We start from the raw sequence: 19,817 nt of genomic DNA on the forward strand, positions 1-19,817 counted from the left end.
GGTAGCTTGGAACTTTTGCCGGGAAGGGAGAGAAGGAGAGAGAAAAAAGTGTTTTATGCAAGTTAGGTATCTAACAAGTACCTTCATATATGTGCTTATATAATCCCATCCATGTTCAACGGCGCAACTTTCTTGAACCGCGACTAAAAAATAGTAGGGAGATACAAAAAAAGAAAGGGAGGAAAAAAAAGGTAGATCAAGTACATCAGATCGGCAAAGGAGAAATGTTGCGACGTGGGCCTGATTCGAACAGACGCTCCCGAAGGAACAAGATTTCTAGTCTTGCGCATTAGACCACTCTGCCACCACGCCCTATTGGTTGTTGAGATTTTCCTTGCTACTATTCATTTATATCCTAGTTAACGATGGGTGGCGACAAGGACTTATTCCGGACCAGTTAGATCTTGAGGTCAAAAGGTGGGTGTGGGGTTGTAAGGGATCTTGAGATAGCTTCGCTTTAGGTTAGGTTGGCTGTTAGGTAAGTATAGGGTAGTAAAATATATCAGCTGTTCACTTACATCGAATCTATTAATTCCATGGTTATATTAGGTATCCATGGACCAAGAACTTAATCTATCAGTGGTGTATACTCCCCATCAGCTTCTCAAGAAACATCCTGCAAGAAAGGAATATATGCAAAACTGTTCTCTGTGTTGCATACCTAGGTACACTACTCCTCAGTTTTACATAGCACATACAAAAAAAACATCCACCTCAGTCACCATTTCGAGAACCTGAAAAGACATCATTTATACACTAATTTAATACTCCTTTTTTTTTCTTAACTCATTCACTACCTAAGGTACATATTCTACATATCGTCCGTCCGTCTATCCGCCATCAGACCCCTTCCTTGTCCCGTATCCTCACTCGCCCCGGTGCCTTAGTACCACTATCGCGATAGCCTTCTTCCATCCTGTAATACTGCCGACGACTATTGTTCTGCGCCGCGTCGGGGCCCCCCGATCTCCTCCACGAGCGGGGTCCCCGCGACGCCGTCCCTACACGCGTGCTGCCGAGCACGACTCGGACGAGCGGCCGGAGCGTGGCGATCGACGACGCGATTATGCCCAGGCCGTTTTCTGTCGTGGACCAGATCGACAGGTCCGTGAAGTCGTGGATGAAGTCTCCAGGTTGCGTCAGCTGCCATATGTATGGGATGCGGACGATGGTTGCGGCTGATGCGCTGCAATCGGCCTCTGTCAGCGACTCCGGTTTGTATAGGATAGTCTGAGTAGGATGGGATAAAGGAAGGGGGGGAGGGGGGATGGGGGAGGAGAGGTAATCCATACACCGATCCCAGCGCCAAGGCACAAGAAACCAAGATCTTCGACCTCTTCGACAACTCCAGATTCTGCACAAGAGCGATGGGTAGTAATCCAAGCACCCAGTCCGTAAAAGCGTTTATGCCGGCCGCTGCGTACGTGCACCCTATGATCACGTCGTTGCTCCAACATTTGCCCTCCATGTTGGCCGTATACCTAAACCAGAAGTACGACACTGGCCGGCATTGGAACGCAGCCATGAAGACGTAGAACAGGTGGTAGAAGAGACATAAGAACAGCACGGTGCAGATGACCCTTTTCTGCCACGCCCGCGAGCAGATGCGCAAGAGGAAAATCCCGGCAGTAAATTTCACTAAGAGCGACGTCACGACGTATACTATTTCTCCCAACCATCTCATCTATTTTAGCCGGTTAACCCCAAGGACACGATTTCTGGTATAGTTAGAGGATAGGGTACCTTGAGGATCTTGTGGATATTCTCAGGAGGGATGTCGTGTATATACTGGCCTGCGCCGCGAATAATACTGAGCATGACGGCCGTGCAATACAATATGAAGCAACCCTAGGCCTATTAGCCATGATAGATTTCCTCATCTCTCACACAAATATTGTCAGCTTACCATTGCAGCAACTGCTAGCCCGTCCTCAATTTGAAAAGCCTTTAGAATACAAACCCGGACATAGCAACGAAGAGCTACCGTGATGAACGACAGTCCGAGAAACACCCCGACGATGACGGCCAACTCAGGCCCACGATCATCAGGCGTCATGGTCCAGAACTGCTCCGAGATGAATAGGTATCGAAGTGAAAGATGATGCATCGAGAGTTACGAAGGGATCTGAAACGAAACGTGCCCAAAGGGCAACCCCAAGACCTTCTCTCTCACACTAAAATCACCACATAGCAAAATCGGCAAGACAAGGCTGCTGACAGTGTGAAGGAGCACAGCGGGAAATATACCTGTAGGTACCTACCGTCCACCCACCATGTGCGCCTATCTCGAATCCGGGGTAACGATCACCGCCGCCGTTCGTATTACACAATACCCGTACATTTACCTGTGCCATCCTGGCGCAACGAGGAAAAGCAAATAAGGGTCTGCCCTACGAGTAGCAAACACCTTCCAGAATTTTTCATTTTCCTTTTTTTCTTTCTTTCTCTTCGCACTCCCCAGCACGCGATCTTGTACTCGACCAGGCTGTTTCGCACGTTGGCCTATCGTCACACGAGCGTTGTAGTAGGGGGGGGGCTTGCTTTGAGCCAAGCAGAAGTGATCGCCAACACGGTCCGGGCCTTTTATTTTTTTTAATCTTTTTTTTTTACCAGGACGGAGCAACGAGCTCGTTCTCGCAGGTCATAAACTTTATCGTTTGTCGCAAAGTATGCACGATGCACGTTAAAACCCAGATATAGATGGCCCCCAATTACGATCTGGCGCATAAGGAAAGGATTTGCCGCGGTGCATGGTTCCGCATAAGCAGTGCCGCGGCCCAAACAGGAAGCTGTACACCGTCCTTTCTATCACATGGTTCGCGTAGACACCGCCCTCGGGCTCGGTGAGGATTAATAGATAAATACACCAAGCAGAGCTGGGAAGCTCGGGAGAGCAGCGAGCTATATTTAAGCATCTCGAAGGGACGTGAGGGGTTAGATTAGGTTAGGTAGATATATCATGTGCCGCCTACGTATCTAGATTGGATCATCGATGGAGATTAGAATAGCAGACGATACCTTGCCCCGCCTAGTAAATCACCGAAACCGAGAGGCATATATTGCATGAGTGACGGCAGGAGGTAGCATACCGGAGCATACTCATGTTCCTGGGAGGCCTAAGTCCGGATTTTGCATCTTGGTGCGAAGCGACTCCGTCGCTGTTTAGCACGTTCGAATGCTGTGCCTGAGTGGTCTCATGGTAGGACAAGAAAATAGGTTGAAATTGAATAGATCGAACAACCTATATCCTTGCTCCATATGTCGTACTAAGACAGTTTGTCCCGTGGAGTAGAGAACGGCCCAGAACAGTAGCTAGCGCAGAAGAGGCGGTAGTAGGTAAGGGCTCGTTAGAATAACCATCTAGTATCGGGTCCGACTCCGGAGAGTAACAAACGAACGAGGATATTATACCTCGTGTGAGGCAGCTAACTACTAAAGTAGTGAGAAGGAACTAGTAGGCCCCTCATATCAGAACGAGTTAAAGAAGAAGTATGCGTGGTAGTTTAAGAAGGGGAATGCGATAAGGAGTTGGGCTTGGAGTATATTACAGCTGAGCCAGCTGTTAACAACTGTCAATCTCAGTTTATAGATGACTGGCTTTACCGTCAATCTATCTCCGTCTCAGCCTCAAACTACTTCACAACTACTCCCCCTTTACTTCCCCTCTACTTCATTCTTCATTATACCTTACACGCAGGCAACTACTACAACCACGTATTTCCAGTCACACAAATCAAGCATTTTACATAAGAAATAACTCAATTGCATTATCGAAACCTCGTGGCTAGGTACCTACAGGGACAGTGCTTGCTATGCATATGCGACTATCACGCAAAGCCGAAGAAATTCGTGTATGTCATGCGAAAAGAAAAAGAGAAAAAAAAAATAAACGAGGTGATGTCCTTAAAAGCTTAGTAAGGTATTAAAAGGCATTCGCATCAGCTTGCCCCGCGATACTAGCAAATGACCTGTTCCTTGTTCGTCCCTAGCTACTAGCTAAACTTGAGCCGACGACACCATTGGCAGCATGAAACCTTGTAGGAGTAAGATCTCTGCCAAAAACCTCATTTAGGGAAAGACAAGTCAAGACAAACCTTAGGTGCGCATCCTCGCAAAGAAAAAGTAAATTCACGCGCATAACAAAAGAGCTGCAAATCAAAGACTTGTGCCATATGCCATTCCATCCAAGCTACCTCCTTGCTTATCTCTTCATAACTTGTCTTGAGGACGATATCGAACGCCTACGCTTAAGCAGGCTAGTTAGCAGATGCTTATTTCATCTTCATAGCGGTTTATATCTAGGGCTTACCTTGATCTCAAAGGTCAAATCAATATCACGTTGACTCTGTTAGGAGACGAGGAAAAGCACCCAACCTTAGTAATCCCGCATTAGTCGACGTCATGGTCCAGATATGAAAGAGGGCCTACCGATGGATAAAAAATCATCAAGAAACGCCACTTAGTCGGCCAAGCGGACAGCGTAGAAAATGCCACCAGGCTTGACATACCAGCGACAGTCACCCATGTTGTCAATACAGTAACGGTTGCGGAGAGTGTATGCACCGTCAAGCTCTCGGCAATAGTACATGCGAGATGGATCAGGATCGGCAGGGGCGATGTCCTGTCCCTCAAGAGCTCCGGTGTTAAGAGCTGTGTGGTACTGCTCCAATTGGATCTCAGTTGCAGTCTTGCCAATTCCCATCACGTCCGGAGCAGAACCGGGGCCCGTGACGCCGTGGGGGGGCATCATAGCAGGAAATGCGGCGGGCGGGGCGGCCACCGGAGCCGCAGGGAGACCCGGCTGGCATTGAATGAAGATGGGTGACTGGGACGGCTGGGGTGCCTGCTGGATTATGATAGGTGTACCGGCACCGGGCGGCGGCTGCTAAAGAGAAGAAGAGTTAGTTTTTATGTTCAGATAAAAGGCAAAGTTCGGATGAAGAAAGAAATGAGAGAAAAGGAATTGAAGCTATGTCAAGTCCTGGTAGGTCCGTCCATCTGATGTGGGGTAGGCAGCAGCAGCATGTTCTTTCTATAGCTGGTCTGCCACTCCATAATCGGATGAGACTTCGCATCGGGAGCAGAGTAGATAGGCGAAGCACTTGGCGAGCCTTGTGTGAAAATAGGATATACCTGTTGCATGGGCATAAATTGAACCTGGGCATTGCCAGGAGGGCTAGCAGCAACAACGTAGAGCTGGCCTTCAATCATGACATACTGGCCAGGAGCGCCAGGAGCGGGCTGGTCGGAACGGGGGTGGTAAGTATGCGGGATAGGTCCGTAGGTAGTGTCAGGCACGGGGGGCTGGAAGTGCTGGCCCTGGTTGGGCATGAAAGCGGCCATGGCTGGAACTTGGCTGCTGCTAACAGGACCAAATTGAGGAAAGGATTGAGTAGGCGTCTGGGGAAAACCAGGTGGCAGAACTGGAGGGGGGACAATTCCAGGAGTTTGATGATGCACTTCGGGTTGGGGACCAGCTGCGGGATTCGTGCCGTGCACTAGGTTACGATATCCACCGTTGTAAACTAATCCGATGCCAGGTACGTTCGCGACAGTGTGATCAAATCCAGGGCCTGCAGTCTGATATTCCAAATGCGCCTTGTTGTCTTGAATGGAAGAAGAGTGGGGTGTAAGTGGACGCGATGGGATTTTAGGGCTATCGGTGGTAGTCTTAGAAGGTTTATTGATGAAAGTAGGAGGAGATGTGTCCCTCTTCTTATCTTTGTAGTCGGAAGACTTTGAAGCTCCGCCCATGTTGAAAAAAAAGAACTGCAGGTAAGAACCAGCAATGGGGTTGGCTTAGTGTGAATTGTCAAAGGGGGGGAAAGCCTTGAGGTAGAAATTGGTAATAACCTCCTGCACAGTGGACAGGCTAAAATATCCTTGGTACGTCCCTTCTTTCCTTCCTTAGGAACTAGTGAAGGGATAGATTTTTCAAGGTAGTTGCCACTACATAAAAAATTATGCCCGTTTCAAGAAAGAAGGGGGAAAAAAAGCTAGAGGCAAGTGGGAAGGAAGAGGGAGTTGGTGTAAACAGCAGCTGCACATGATATGTACCTCCTATGACCCGGCCAACAGGGAAGTATAAATGTACTGTTTTGTGCCTACACGCACAAGACTGCACTGTAAAACCCCCTCAGGGATACTACCTACATGTAGGTAGTATTTAGGTAGTATTGCTTCTAGATGTCCTTGGTGTTTTCCATATCCGTAATTCAATATTGGATCCAGTCCCGTTTGTTGCCAGTTAAGCCGTCCCGGTTCATACCTAAGGGTTCATAGGTGATTTCAAAAAGGTTATTGTTTACATCATGGCAAGATAAAAAAGAAAAATATAACTTACAACGTCACCCGTGAGAGCAATCCATTTACGACCATCCCATACATACTGGATCATCTGCTGTTCTGCAGGGGGATCCTCTTCGACATAGATGTCTTTGACCGACCAGCAAGGAAGACACATGATGGTGATAAAGGTGTTGTAATATTCCTTACAGCAGGGGGAAAAAAAGAAGAGATTAGTATTGCGTCTTGGATGATTGGTGTTAATTAGGGGATGTACTTTTTGGTTAAGCTGACATTGTGAGCTTGTGGGGATGCTTTCTGCTAGATGATGTTCCTTTCATAAGAGACAGCTGTCTATGGCCAGTTGTTAGTAACACTAGTACCTACAGATAGGTAAGCCTGGGAAGGAACAGAATGCTATTCCCCTACAACCCTATTATGACCATCTTGATCCTAGATTTGTTATAGCCGTAGCACACCTAAAATGTTTGCTTTTGTTATTTACTACTGTAGCATGTCTATGCTACAAAGCTTACATTTCCTATGTTTCTGATGCCCTGTCTAAAGCCGAGTTGAACCATTTAATTAACACTTATAAAATAAACTATTAAAATTTGTACACGGCTGTACGATGCGTATTCTCACGGATGAAACCATACGTAATAAATTATCGTAAACTGACGGCTCTGGTATTAATTATAGAGAATGGTAACAAGTGCCAGGTAGGTAAGCTAACGAGGCAAATGCCACCCAAGTAAGTGAAAGAAATATCCTATCCCATACCCGTACACTTGAATCCATTCACGCGTCACGGTGTATAACCATAAGCGAAAATTTTGTTGATGCGGTTCCCATGATACAGTGTGCTTCTTCGGGCGCTAGCTGCTGAAATATGGCCTATAGATGTCGTATCTTAGATTCCGAAAGGATATCCACAACCATTTCATCATAATTCCGGGGCCCCTTTTCTTCATCCTGGCCGATTAGTTGGTCCGTTTGTGTCGAAGAATCCCCTCCCGCGTTACTGTGCTGGGTCGAATGTTTGCGCTTGGCTTCGTTCATCTGTGCCACCTGCTTGGCTTCGTCAATCTTCCATGTCTGGCATTCCATTAGCCTTAGCCTTGGTTACCGGTTAAAGTAGTTGAACTTACACGGATAAACACGGCAGATAGCTTGCGTCCCTTAATTGACCAAGACATTTCTTCGTACTGCTCCTGGTTATCGACGCAGAGCCAATCTGTATAGAGCTTAGCCGACTTCTGAGCTGGGTTTCCGGGGATATCTGAAAGTCTATAGGACCAGCTTGCAAGCTGTTCTCTGCTCAGTCTTCCTTCTAACTGTCTTGACTTATCCCATCTATCTCTTTCAACATCGGTCAGGGGACTTTTATCATCGTCATCTGATGTACCGTAAAGATCATAATCGAGCAATTCGCGGTTGGAAATACCAGCGTTGATATATGGTTCAGCTACTTCCTCGAGGAGACTGTGGAAACATTCTAGGCAATAGTCAGGTGATAAGGGGGCCAAAAAACTCTCGAGATGAAGCGTTTCCATTGCTGTGACTCGGAGCATTGATAGCTTAACCTGAGGCTCCACGTTCGGCTCACGCTTAGGGGTCATCCGAGCTTGGGGTTTTGGCAAAGACTTCAGTTCTCGCTCTAAAAGCATATGCTTGGCTAAAAGATGGACCTAGACGTAGCTGGTAAGCTACATGGCAACTCCGATTAGTGAAATGACACATACCTTGTCGTAGAAACTGAGCGTGGATGCGAGTGGTACGTCAAATATAGATTCAGCTTCGAACGCGAGCAACCCGCGTTGGTCGATTTCTTGCTTTAGCACATGATCGACAGCTCTACCAAGTGGTATATTATTTTGCAAAGTATCTCGTAGCTTCCTTCGTTGTTCCAAGATTTTCGGGTCCTTAGAAGGTCTGTCATCAAGAGAAATGGAGCGATAGCCCTCGTTGTGCTCTATGACGATACTTGGGTCCGGACTTGGGAGGTTGATTTCACCGAAATGGAATTGCCGTGTAATTGATTCCTCCAACGACTCAACGTCGACTCCATTAGACAGCCATGTGCGTATGCAGTTGTCAACGAGATCCTCCTTTATCTTTAGTGCCACTTCCTAGTCGGCAGCAGAAGAAGACTGAGACATCGTTGGGAGTAGATAGGGTTGAACTGATTCTTGTTTGATTTACTTGGGTTGTCAGCTAGAGAAGTAGGGACAAGGGATAAAGATGTAGAAATTGAGGGAGAAGTCGGCAAATATCCTAATTGTAGGTGGGATGTAGGATGTTGCTACGTGATTTGTTGTACCTTAGATACATCATGAGTATGAACACGTCTAGGAGCTAGGTACCTGCCTAACTGTATGCCTTCCCCGAAATATTTGTCGGCCGCCTAGGTAACCTTATGAAATGTCAACCACCTAAGAGGTAGGAGGTACCGAACGTAAAATAGTACAAGCAAGTAAAGTACAAAGTACATAAATGTAATATGTTAGGTAAACTTCTACGTTGTGTAGATGAATTTCCCTAAGGCAGGTACGGTATGTACGGGTACCTATATTGTGCTCGGGAAAGGGGCATCAAAACTCTGATGGTCCCCCGTCTTGTCTGCTGTTGTTTTCCCTGACGTCACGTGTCGTGGTTGCTTGGCATACCCTCAGAACCTCAGAACCTCAGAACTTTGGAACTTTGGAACTTTGTTTCGTTCAAAATGGGAAATTCAATTCCGTCCCGTTGCCGACTTGAACGCCTACCTATCCACGACCGCGGATGCTTTCTAATGCTCTTAACCACCTATTTTATACATATGCCTAGCCGGAGGAGAGATCATCCATCGTTCCACAACCAACTCGTAAACTTTGTTCACCCAATTAAATCGCGATATCGTGCGTCGCAAGGCCTAGTTCTCGGGGTTTAATATCATACATAACCACATCCTTGGCCTCATTTCCGAGCTGCGAATTAACGTATCTAGTACTTAGCATTTATCATTAGGGCTATAGGTGCTTCTCGGGCTCTTTGGTCTCCGGAGAGAGTAGAACTTTCCTCGTTATCTAGTAGGATATTAGTTATGGTCATCAGCGAAATGTTTAGAATACATACCGCCCATGCTGCTGCTATTGAGCCCACGATACCACCCGAGATCAACATTGGGCGAAGTCCCCTCGTACTCTTGAATAGCATACCACTCAGAACACCCGCCGCTATGGTGTTTGCCGAGTCGTGCTTCCCTCTAAGATAGCCGATTCCCGAGTTGAAACAATTATATGTGATGGCAACGACACCCGCAGAATTACCCAGGAACGGCCCTCTCCGTGTTACGGCATTCAGTACAGAGTTGAGACGTAACTTCGGCGGTTGACCCCGAGATCTTCTCAGTCCCTCTTGGAGTCCCCACAAGCCTCCTATTGATAATGCTGTGAGGTATGTGATACCAGTTCCATAGCACAAATCGTCACTAAAGCCTCGAGAAGGGATCGCAGACTGTGCGCCAGGAAGATCCGAAAGGGCAGAGTCCTCTAAGCTTAAGTATTCTAAGCCGTCTTTGTCCAGGCCTGCTAGGGGGTGTAATAGAGAGGGGTCGGCAAAAGCGGAACTCTTTAAGAAGGAGTCTACTCCTTGCGCCTCTTCCGGATTGAAGGGAGCTGGCGTGGGTGTTTCGGTCGGTGCGGGCGCAGAAGTGGAGGTGGGAGACGACGAATTCGAGGATGAGGACTTTCGTCCCGTAAGCGCATCCCAAATGGACATGCTGCTGGTTACAATTATGATTCTATAATATTAAACAAGAATCCAACTATAATCCTATGGGGTAGGTCACCGCCGTGTTTCACTTTTTCGCAGTATGCGAAATCGCAGTTCCAAGGCGGAGGGAAAGTGACTTGAAGCTTTCGCCGATAAAAAAAAAAGTTTCCTTGCGAGTAGAAGTGGCAGAAGTGGATACCAGATCAATTACGGATCCGTACTTCAAGGTTGATTATTGGGCAACTCGTCAGCTCGTGCGCCACATAACCTGGTACGTACCTTGAACTTAAACTCAAAATTTACAAGGGCTTTGAATTTCTCTAGACCTCATTAACTGCATAACAAGATTTTATACTCGATTATTATGTTTCCGGTATAATACATCATCTAGGTACTTCATATACCTCCAAACATGATAACAAATATCAAAAGGAGAAAAGAAGATGCACATCGGCCCGTCACTACCACTTAGATACGAGATGAAGTCTTCAATAGCATCTCAAGTTGGTGAGACTAACTTCAACCCGAAACATGCTGTATCTTGGCTTGAAGAACAGCCCGAAGAGCTGCAATTATGGTAAGTCCAAACCTACCTAACCTTAGTATTCGCACAGCTAGCCCTAGATTTACATAAACTACCTTAGGCAAGTTATGTTCGAAGAGCTTCTCATATGCGCTGAAAAGCCAAGGCAATATTCTGGAAACGCTTGCGTGAAACTACATGGTTTCGTTGAGCAATGCTCTAAGTCTTCTAAGCCCGCACTACGAAACTTTGCTTTTGCGGAGGGCACAGCCATAAGACTTTTCGATTTTTTCATGGAATGGAATGAAAAAGATTCTCATAGATCCATGAGGCTTGTTCTGGATTATCTTGCATATGCGATATCTAACAATCCCAGATCAGAAGTTGGTACCGCCGTTAAGGCGACCATATTGAATACGACCATAGCCACTATTACGCAGCAGGCATCCCGGCCGTCGGTAAAATCAGCTATGGTCGTCTTAGACTGTTTCATTCAAAAGAAATTAGTATATTTATCAAGCGTCTTAGAGCTTTATAAAGATATCCACAGTCTACCTCCAGATGAAGATGTCTGGGATGCTTTCGTCACCAGCATCTTTGCTTGGATGGAAATGCATTACTTATGCCATGTAGTTGGAAACCTTCTCGTTACCATCTTTACTAGCTCGTGGTATGAGGACAAAGATGTCAAACATGAACCCAACACATGGCATAGGTTCATATATAGGGGCTTACAGATAAATCTTGATTTTCTCGAGCCAATTAAATTTTACGTTTTCGTTCAGCTGTTCAATGTTGATAGACCAGGCTCTCTACTGTATCTTCGCCACCTATCGTCGCTTCAAAGGCTCACAGCAAAGGATAGCAAAGGTTGGGATCTCAATTCGATGCTATGGCTTGCCATGCTTGAAGCGGGAAAGAAGGTTGGGGTGGTGGATGAACCCGGCCGCGGTAAGCTATCACCACCTAACACCTATGAACATTAAAGATTTCGCTAAACGATGCAAAGAACTAGAACAGGGCTCTCAGCCTGGTTTCCAACTTCAAGCAGACGTACTTGAAAGTGTCCTATGTCACGACTTTCAAGAAGCGCGTACATCAGCTGTCTCACTTCTCATAGCATCTCCATCTACAACAAAGCCATACACAGCAGAAGCCCTCGATTTACTTAAGAAATATCTGCCGTCGTTTTACGAGGACCCTGACCCGAAAATGCGTTATGATGTCCTCGGTCATTCGAGAAATATGATTAAACGCATTCAAAATACTATCGAGTCGTTACGGCGAGAAGCTGACCGGCTCTCAAAGAAGATGAACAAGGTAAAATCTGGCAAGCCTAAACCTAGGCTGTCTACGGAGGCAATCAACGAAGGTCAGCTAGACCAGCGTCAAGACGGTGCAGTTATGAGACTAAATGCCGCATTACGCCAGCATGAGGACTTTGTTTCCTGGTATGTGGGCTTTCTCAAGAATGAATTGGCTCCTACCACATCCTATCAACGACATATAACGGCCCTGAAGGCCATGGCATTCATAATCAAGCCAGTTTCGTCCCATGGGAGCGGCATACTTACTCCTTCTGAATTGAGTACCTTGCTCATTGATCCAACATGGTTCCGCTCTATCCTGGATCTCATTATGGACCCATTCGATGATGTGCGAGAGACTGCTGCCTCCTTAGTGATGGCTCTTTCGCCCGAAACTGGACACCCAAACCTGCAGAGGCAAATGAACAAACTGGGGAAAACTCCTATGGAAGAGTTGAGGTCTTTTTGCAACAAGGCGGACGAGCTTGCTCGGCGAACTGCCCGTGCCGACCACTCCGATGGTGCCGCTCGCTCGTTTGAGCTTCTCTGTCGCTGGAGTACGAGCTCGGAAGAACGGATGCAAATTCCCCTTGAGGTTCTCTCGAGCCTGGAAACTAAACTCTCTGCCGCCGAACAAGACCTCGCCAATGCGGTATTACAGGCACCAGTACATGGCAGTTTTGCATCTCTGAGGTATGTTTAAATCATATGGCCTTTCCCGGGAAATAAATAGGTACTTATAAGCGTAGATATATATGGAACTCATTCTCGAGTATGAAATTCTCTAAGGAGGATCTAGAGGCCCTAGCTGAAATACAGGATCGTGCTGTTATATGCTGCCAGAGAATATGGCAGACGGTACGACATGTTCTCTGTGATGATTCTCCGGAGGGTCATTTGCCGGAAGAGCTTGAAGAGGTGGAGGGGCTGGATACCAAAGACTTGCTTAGTTACAGCTTTCGGGCAATTCACGAGTCAAGGTATAATCTCAATGAAAAATACCATACCCATCGAAGTTTTTGCTAAACATTTATAGCAATTTGATGCGTGCTATCGCGAGCAACGCCAGCCATCAGAGCCCGGGGCTCCTAGCCCCTTCAAGGGCCAACTTCGAGACAATCGGAATGCTCACGTTTGATGAACTATCAAATTTGCGACATAGAGGAGCATTCACAACAGTATCCCAAACGTTTACTAGCTGTTGTCAGCTCGTGAAATGGTTCCCCCACCCTTCAAGTGACAAGCCCGGTTTCTTGGACCAGTGGTATGAGGTCAGTGAACTATCGCACCTTGAATTTGAAAACATGTACTCAGACATAAGATAGGGAGCATTGGCCTGTATTCACACCCAAGCCTCGACCACTCGAAGATCAGCTGGTATTCCAGCTCTTATCGTAGGCATACTTTCTTCTAATGCGAGTCGCCCATCTTTTGAAGAGGTAATTCGTAATCTACAAGACATCGGTCGCCGACCTGCGCTCGCGTCGGAGACTGATGGGTCAAACTTACCGCAAGTACACGCTTTAAACTGTATCAAGGATATATTTAAGAGCTCATATCTGAGCAAAAGAGCAGAACCGTATCTCACTGACTGCCTTGAATTGGCAGCAAGCAGTCTCAAGTCTGAAATGTGAGTACCGTGTCGTCGCTAGTTTACACCCGCTTATTCTAACATGTAATCATAGATGGGCGATTCGGAACTGTGGTCTTTTGCTCCTGAGAAGTCTTATCGATTGCCTCTTCGGCACAAGCGAGAGCAAAACATCAATCGAAGCAGGATGGGATGGGCGGACCGTCAAGATATCGTACGCTAAATTCAAAGCTCTTCCGGCGCTCCTCGTGAACCTCCTGGAGACGGGCCAGCAGTCAAGCGGCGTCCTGATAGGGACGCAGACAGCAGAGTCTGTTTTTCCGGCGCTAGATATCATACGTCGCGCTGGGCCACCCGAGGAATTTCGTGACAGGCTTTACAGCATTATTTCGTGGTATTTAGGAAGTCATATTTGGCACGTTCGAGAAATCGCCGCTCGTACATTATGCTCCTTTCTCCTCAAGCCTACCTGGCTTGATTCTATTGCCGATCTACTGGCCGGTTCTAAGACCTCCAATAAGCTACACGGGGTCCTCCTAACATTGAAGTTCTTGAATGAGAGGCTTTCTGAAGTGATGCCTGAGCAGCTTTCAGGTAAGTATATTACCTATCTATACATGCTCGTCTGTGACCGAAACTAACAATTCATAGATGCCAACATTCGTAAAATGTGTACCCTGCTTGAAGAACTAGTTTCAAGAAATGAAAGTGTTAGCACATGTCCGGAGACAAGGGCAGTCTACATTGAAGTTGTCAACTTCATAACAGGTAGATTGAACACGACGGAAAATGCAGAACAAACAGGCCCCGCTGTTGAATCCCGGAGTATTTTACCTTCCTGGGTCTTTGAACCCAACAATCAACCTGGCGGGAGAATGGTACCCTCAGCGCTGCTAGATATCAGACTTGGACAAGCAGCTTTATTACAAGCTGTACAGCAACCTAGCAGAAAAACAGGCGATGTATTGAAGCAGCTTCTAATAGCATCTCTGGAAGGAGACGTTAATGTCGCCTGCTCTATCCTAGAGACTATGTCTTCTATCGATTCATTACAGTCTATCGAGGCGCAAGGAAACCTCATCAACACATACATACAAGTATGTTTAGAAACTGACGCTCCAGAGCCGCGTACAATTGCTTTGGAGAACATGGCAACTCTCATTGATAGGGCACTTTGCGATAAGTCGATGGGGTTGAACCATCTTCCCGCCAACGAGGTCATCACGGAGCTCTGGACAGATCTTCATGGAAAACCCATGAACCCTAGCTTATCAGATGCAATCGTCCGCGTAAGCGGTCCGTTGCTAGCAGCTTTAGTCCTAAGATCCGAGGAGATAACCCAGAGCGAACTGGAACCGTGGCTTAGATCCTGGGGTGCGATGATGAGCGAAGCGGGGATGGCGGATAGGGTAAGTACAACTTCTTTACTGGCATGTCTTGACTATATCATACACGAAACTAATAAACCGCGCTTTTACTAGACTTTCGATACCCGCATGGCTGCTGTCAGCGCCATGAACTCGTTCTCAAACAGCATCGCCTCCAGATTTACCTCAACTAATACCAGCCCTGGTTCGGCACACTTACCATGGCTCATAGCACTATACGACGCTCTCAACGACGACGACGACGAAGTCCGCGCCGCAGCCGCCTCGGCAGCAACACCGCTACTATCGAACCAGCACCTCGTATCCGTCGAAGCCGGACGGCGGTTGTTACACTGGCTGTCGGCGCATTACGGCGACGTCGACGAGTTCAGAGCCCACGTCGTGTGCCGCATGACCGGAAACATTCCCTCCCTGTCCTTATCCTTGCCTGGATCATCTCATCCGACGCTAGAACAAGACCTTGCCGATTCTACCTCTCCGATCGCCAAAACCTTACTCCAAGGCTGGACCCCGCCGGAGGCCCAACTCGCGGACGCCATGCGCTTTGACGACTCGCTGTTCGTCGTCGAGGAGCAGAATTTATACGTGGACGAGGTGCGGGAAGCCTACCGGTGGAGCAACATCTTCTCATCCCTTCCGCCATCGTCGTCGTCGTGTTCTTCTTCCGAAGCAGCAGCAACAATAACAACAGCGGCTCTATCCCAATGGTGCCTATCCGGCCTGGACGCGCTATCCCGCATCGCGGTTGCGCAGGGCGTAGACGGCCCGCTGGGCTGGACGTCCAAACCCGAGGTCTTCGCGATCTGCGCGCGCGTCGTGATTGGTGGCGTCGCCGCGCTGGCTACTACCGCTGCGGCTGGAGGGGGAGATGAACGGGTTAGGGTTGGAAAGGCGTTGAGGAGGTTTAGGGATGAGGGGCGGCGAGCGGAGGTTAGTGGGTTGTTGTTGGATATGTGTGGCGTAGGGGAGGTAGATGCGTGAGGTACTACTACATAGTAGGTAGTGGTGTTGAAAAGGGGTGGTGATGTGATGTATCTTAGTCCTTCCATCCTTCCATCCTGAAGGTAGCACGCAGTTTACGCATATAAGAATCCCGAAATAAATCCTGAATATTTCGTTATTTACCTCCTAGGTACCTACCTAGGTAGATTATCCGCTACACCAACAACTTTCCCATTCCTCAACTCCGTGCTAATTAACACCAACCCTAGATTATCTGCTTGTCTGCTTGCTTGCTTACTTATTTGCTTACTTTTTTTTTTCTTTCTGCTTTTCACTGGCTAACTACCTCTTTGAAAATATGCAACACTTTTGCGATGTGATGCGATACCAATAATATCAATTCCAAGGCTGTCTCTCTCCCGTCCCGTCCCCCCCCCCTCCCTCCCTCATGTACTCGTAAACTCGTCTAATATCGTAAGATCGGTCTCCAAGCAAGCTTGTAAGCAACTTCAAACTTAACCAAATAACTCGCGCTCGAAGCTTCTCCGAGAAAAGAAAATATCGATCGAACCCTCCACCTCACCTCACTGGGAAGACGACGGTGTAATATCCAGGCTATTGTACGGTGAGGTTTTCTTTTCCTTTCTATTCCTTTTGCGTCCTACATTGTTTATGTGTAGATACACACAGAGGTATGTACGAAGTATGTATATGCAAATTCGCTTTCGTTTTTCCCACGACGGTGAGAGAGGTTCGGGTATATTAACACGCTCGATAATCCAATCCAGTCAATCAATTAATTGATCAAATAATCAGCTATCGTCCTCGACGTTCCCGCAAAGCATGATGCACGGAGCGCTGCCGCAGACGAACCCGCACCGGCTCTACGAGTGCAGCGAACCCGTGCGCCTGGGCTCGTGATCAGGCGGCGTCCGGTCCGTCATGGACCTCCTGATCGGTCCGAGGGGGCCCGAGTCGTCGCTGTCGTCCGCTACGTTGGCGCCCTCGCGGCCCAGGCGCGCGACCAGCCTCGTGTTCTGGGCCTGCAGCTCGCCGATCTGCTCCTTCAGGATGTCCATCTGCTTGTACGCGAGGTCACGCTCGGCGCGCACCTTATCCAGCTCCATGGCTAGGTTGGTCTTCTCCTCGCGTTCGAGCGCCTTGCGCCGCCGTTCCTCGGCCTTCTTCTGCTCGCTCGCCCGCTTGGCTTCTAGCTTGGCTAGTTCCCGTTGGAACTTCTCCTCCTGCCTCGCTATCTCGCGCTCATGCTTCTCGCGCAGCTTTTGCATCGCGGCCTCGTCGCGTTGGGATGAGGATTCCGCGCCTCCGTTGCCGCGTTTAGCGAGTGCTCGCTCTTGTGCCCGGCGTAGCTTCTCTTCCGTCTTTCGCTTTCGTTCCTCAAGCTTCTTAAGCTCTTTATCGTGGTGCGATGGTGCTATCGAGCGGGCCGTGAGCGATTCACTAGAGACCGTAGACTCCGCGCCACCGTTAGTGACTGAAGCCGTAAGTTGGACTGAGCTTTCTCCCGGATTTTGCGACGCATTATCGTTTTCGTCTATCCCTTCGCCCTCTATGCTATGGAAACTAAGGATGGATGATTCGTCATCGTCCAGATTTTCGGAGGTGAGATCTGACGCATCTGTTGTATTTTCGCCGTTGCCTGATCCAAAGGGATTGGGAATGCGAGAAGCCGCTACGGAAGCTGCAGCATTCAAAGCACTTGCTATCATACCGTAAACTCCTACGGAACCAGGCTCTTCCTCAACAGTTCCTTGCTGCTTGGTAATTGCTGGTTGTGACGCTTTCGTGCGGTGGACAGTATTCGTCGGTGTAGGATCTGCCCTGGCTGGTCTCTCGGGCTCTACTTCCTTGGTATTAGATACTTCACTTTTGGGTTCCGCGCCTTTATTGTCTGATTCGAGTAATTCGTCAATGGACTTTGACGAAATCCATTTGACTAACTTGTTAGCATCTCCAGCAATACCCGGCGGGGTCCCTCTTTCGATCATAAAGCGTGGAACGCTACCACCTGGGTCACTTCGAGTAACCATTAACCATTCGATCACAGCCTCGTAGTTGTCATCGTCATCTTCCTCCCCGTCATCTCCAACATCCGTACTACCAATGGTCTTCCCTCGCCTCCTTCCAGACTCACTTTTAGTAGATTCGGCTGTTTGGCGGGCTGAACGGATAGTGGCTTCTTTGGTCAAGTTTTCGGTGGCTTTCCGCATCGACGCCGCAGCCTCGTCATTAGGTAGATCTATGGATGATCGGATCTTCCGTAGGGGCTTCTCCACGCGAATTTCACGGATAAACTCGACCGACTCGTATTGGCCTCGAATGTAACCCTGACGTGGGGGACATTCCGGATGAAGGCACGGTTTCGAGAGAAGCATATAGTGCCTAGGCGTACCCGGGGCATCGACAACCGATTCGGAGCTGAGCAAGAGACCGATAAAGTCTCGTGGTGCTGTCGGCCCAGGGAATTGCGCCGATAATTGATATACTAAAGCAACCCAGTCAGTTCTATTAGCTATTAAGCCATTAAAGGGGGACAACAGACGTACCCCGCATGTTACCGACGCCTTCAACTGTTTGGCTGACGATCTTTCTGTCCGCGCCAATTCCTCTGATACTCCCCGCACCAGGCCCCCCTTCTACTTTTAAGCTCTCATCGAATTCTTTATCCAGTCCCAATTTCCATTTTTCGAAGTCGAAACCGTGATGAACGCTGCGCCTAGCAAACCAGGCACCGTTTCCATCCTTAGCCGCCAGCTTATAGACATCAAGCCCTAAGGGATTGTCACGTGGATTGACCTTGCATTCCTTCCATTCTTTCCGTAGCTTCGCGGCATGGTCTGATAATTGGTGGTCTCTGTTGGGTAGCGAGGCAAGATTGGTGTCAGTAGCTGACCGTGGCAATCCCAGGTGATGCAAGGACGTGGAGGATATAGGGATAGAATCGATTACACATTGGGCGTCGGTGAATGCGTCTTTGAGGAACGTGTCGAGTTTATCCTGAGGGACGTTTTCCCAATTGATTGGGCCAAGAGCTTTGAAGGCCTCGTGGGCGCTCGGCATAATCGCTTCAAAGTTATACCCTTAAAAAAAAGAAAAAAAAAGGACAACACGCAGAAAGTCAAAAGGATGGTAGCTATTGTGAAGTTAAGCACCTCCTATTAATTCCATTCTACGATAAGAAACGATGTTAATCCATAGGAATTATTAAGATAAATAGGGTTTGGATTAGGGGGGGTTAGATGTTGTAACTTGTAGGTAAATAAGAGAGAGAGAGTACCTAACATAATGGAGTTTTGGCTTGGGCCTCTCACAATCGTTCGGCGGAAAGCGAGAGGCTAAGCTCCAAATATCCTTGACGTCACACGTGCGTCTCATAAGGTACAACTACAAGAGATAGCTTCGCCCCTGAATCCAATGTCTTGGTTTCTTTATCTAGCGTGTCTATTATTACATAAGGATGCTGTAGTTCTTACCTCAGTTATCGTGTAAATTGCAGGTACTACCTAGGTACCTATGTAGGCCCTAGAATTAGGTAGCCCGGTTTTATATGTAGGTACCTTTAATCCTGAGAAATGGCCAATTATAGAAGTCGTAAATCAATATTGCCCTATTACTTCATTAAACGATTTACCAAGGACAGAAAGGAAATGGATCGTCTATAAAATAGACCGACTATCGTCTCTTAGAGACGGAATTTCTATACCTAGAGAATATTTTAGTATTGTGGTTTAACAGTGTTAACAGTGTTAGCAGTGTCCTTAAGATTCGGTACGTGACGCTCGAGAATGCGGCTCATATTAAGGTTCGAGACCGATTTGTATGATCTCGCGGGGATTTTATCCCGGCTGGCTCATGTCGAGCTTCGTTTAGATACGTCATATAGAAAAATAGAAATGTTGGTTTCTATGAATGGTTAATACAGAAAAGTTTATCTGCGAGTTTTGATCCCATTCCTAGGTCCAGCACACATACACGCACATATGTAGATTAGGTACCCTTATTAT

At 47.7% G+C, this 19,817-nt stretch overlaps 5 protein-coding genes and 1 non-coding gene across 6 annotated transcripts; 1 reads left to right on the top strand and 5 right to left on the bottom strand.

Annotated features, from left to right (window-relative positions):
- Positions 1 to 230: 230 nt before the first annotated feature.
- Positions 231 to 312, bottom strand: F4812DRAFT_t99. Its single transcript has one exon. It is a non-coding gene; the product is annotated as a tRNA-Ser (tRNA).
- A 528-nt stretch (positions 313 to 840) lies between these two features.
- Positions 841 to 2,056, bottom strand: F4812DRAFT_460058 (uncharacterized protein; the record flags this gene model as incomplete). Its single annotated transcript, XM_047937642.1, has 4 exons — positions 841 to 1,186; positions 1,293 to 1,684; positions 1,744 to 1,848; positions 1,907 to 2,056. The coding sequence occupies 4 exons, from the start codon at positions 2,054 to 2,056 to the stop codon at positions 841 to 843; spliced, it is 993 nt and encodes a 330-aa protein (XP_047789529.1).
- A 2,403-nt stretch (positions 2,057 to 4,459) lies between these two features.
- F4812DRAFT_460059 (uncharacterized protein) lies at positions 4,460 to 5,754 on the bottom strand (the record flags this gene model as incomplete). Its single annotated transcript, XM_047937643.1, has 2 exons — positions 4,460 to 4,885; positions 5,134 to 5,754. The coding sequence occupies 2 exons, from the start codon at positions 5,752 to 5,754 to the stop codon at positions 4,460 to 4,462; spliced, it is 1,047 nt and encodes a 348-aa protein (XP_047789530.1).
- Positions 5,755 to 7,112: 1,358 nt separating this feature from the next.
- On the bottom strand, positions 7,113 to 8,426 carry F4812DRAFT_53567 (uncharacterized protein). The gene is made up of 3 exons (XM_047939183.1): positions 8,031 to 8,426; positions 7,437 to 7,976; positions 7,113 to 7,383 (listed from the first exon to the last, which is right to left on the bottom strand). The coding sequence occupies exons 2-3, from the start codon at positions 7,953 to 7,955 to the stop codon at positions 7,183 to 7,185; spliced, it is 720 nt and encodes a 239-aa protein (XP_047789531.1). The 5' UTR covers positions 7,956 to 7,976; positions 8,031 to 8,426; the 3' UTR covers positions 7,113 to 7,182.
- Positions 8,427 to 10,239: 1,813 nt separating this feature from the next.
- F4812DRAFT_431655 (putative death-receptor fusion protein-domain-containing protein) lies at positions 10,240 to 15,950 on the top strand. Its single transcript, XM_047934463.1, has 9 exons — positions 10,240 to 10,618; positions 10,686 to 11,515; positions 11,574 to 12,564; positions 12,621 to 12,851; positions 12,908 to 13,142; positions 13,197 to 13,501; positions 13,557 to 14,056; positions 14,114 to 14,871; positions 14,944 to 15,950. Exons 1-9 carry the CDS (start codon positions 10,485 to 10,487, stop codon positions 15,829 to 15,831), a joined length of 4,872 nt encoding a protein of 1,623 aa, XP_047789532.1. The 5' UTR covers positions 10,240 to 10,484; the 3' UTR covers positions 15,832 to 15,950.
- Positions 15,951 to 16,676: 726 nt separating this feature from the next.
- Positions 16,677 to 18,873, bottom strand: F4812DRAFT_460062 (uncharacterized protein; the record flags this gene model as incomplete). The annotated part of the gene is made up of 2 exons (XM_047937644.1): positions 16,677 to 18,298; positions 18,360 to 18,873. The coding sequence occupies 2 exons, from the start codon at positions 18,871 to 18,873 to the stop codon at positions 16,677 to 16,679; spliced, it is 2,136 nt and encodes a 711-aa protein (XP_047789533.1).
- Between the last annotated feature and the right edge of the window lie 944 nt (positions 18,874 to 19,817).

The sequence above is a fragment of the Daldinia caldariorum genome, assembly GCF_022478825.1.
Source record: "Daldinia caldariorum strain CBS 122874 unplaced genomic scaffold F4812scaffold_10, whole genome shotgun sequence".
In the NCBI taxonomy this organism is placed as follows: domain Eukaryota; kingdom Fungi; phylum Ascomycota; class Sordariomycetes; order Xylariales; family Hypoxylaceae; genus Daldinia; species Daldinia caldariorum.

What these genes read in the sequence shown, in the direction of transcription:
- F4812DRAFT_431655 (XM_047934463.1), top strand. Translation starts at nt 10,485, where the DNA reads ATGCACATCGGCCCGTCACTACCACTTAGATACGAGATGAAGTCTTCA. An exon ending in TCTTGGACCAGTGGTATGAG is followed by an intron (nt 13,143 to 13,196) that starts GTCAGTGAACTA and finishes GACATAAGATAG; the next exon opens with GGAGCATTGGCCTGTATTCA. An exon ending in AGCAGTCTCAAGTCTGAAAT is followed by an intron (nt 13,502 to 13,556) that starts GTGAGTACCGTG and finishes ATGTAATCATAG; the next exon opens with ATGGGCGATTCGGAACTGTG.
- F4812DRAFT_53567 (XM_047939183.1), bottom strand. Translation starts at nt 7,955, where the DNA reads ATGCTTTTAGAGCGAGAACTGAAGTCTTTGCCAAAACCCCAAGCTCGG. An exon ending in TATCTGCCGTGTTTATCCGT is followed by an intron (nt 7,384 to 7,436) that starts GTAAGTTCAACT and finishes ATGGAATGCCAG; the next exon opens with ACATGGAAGATTGACGAAGC.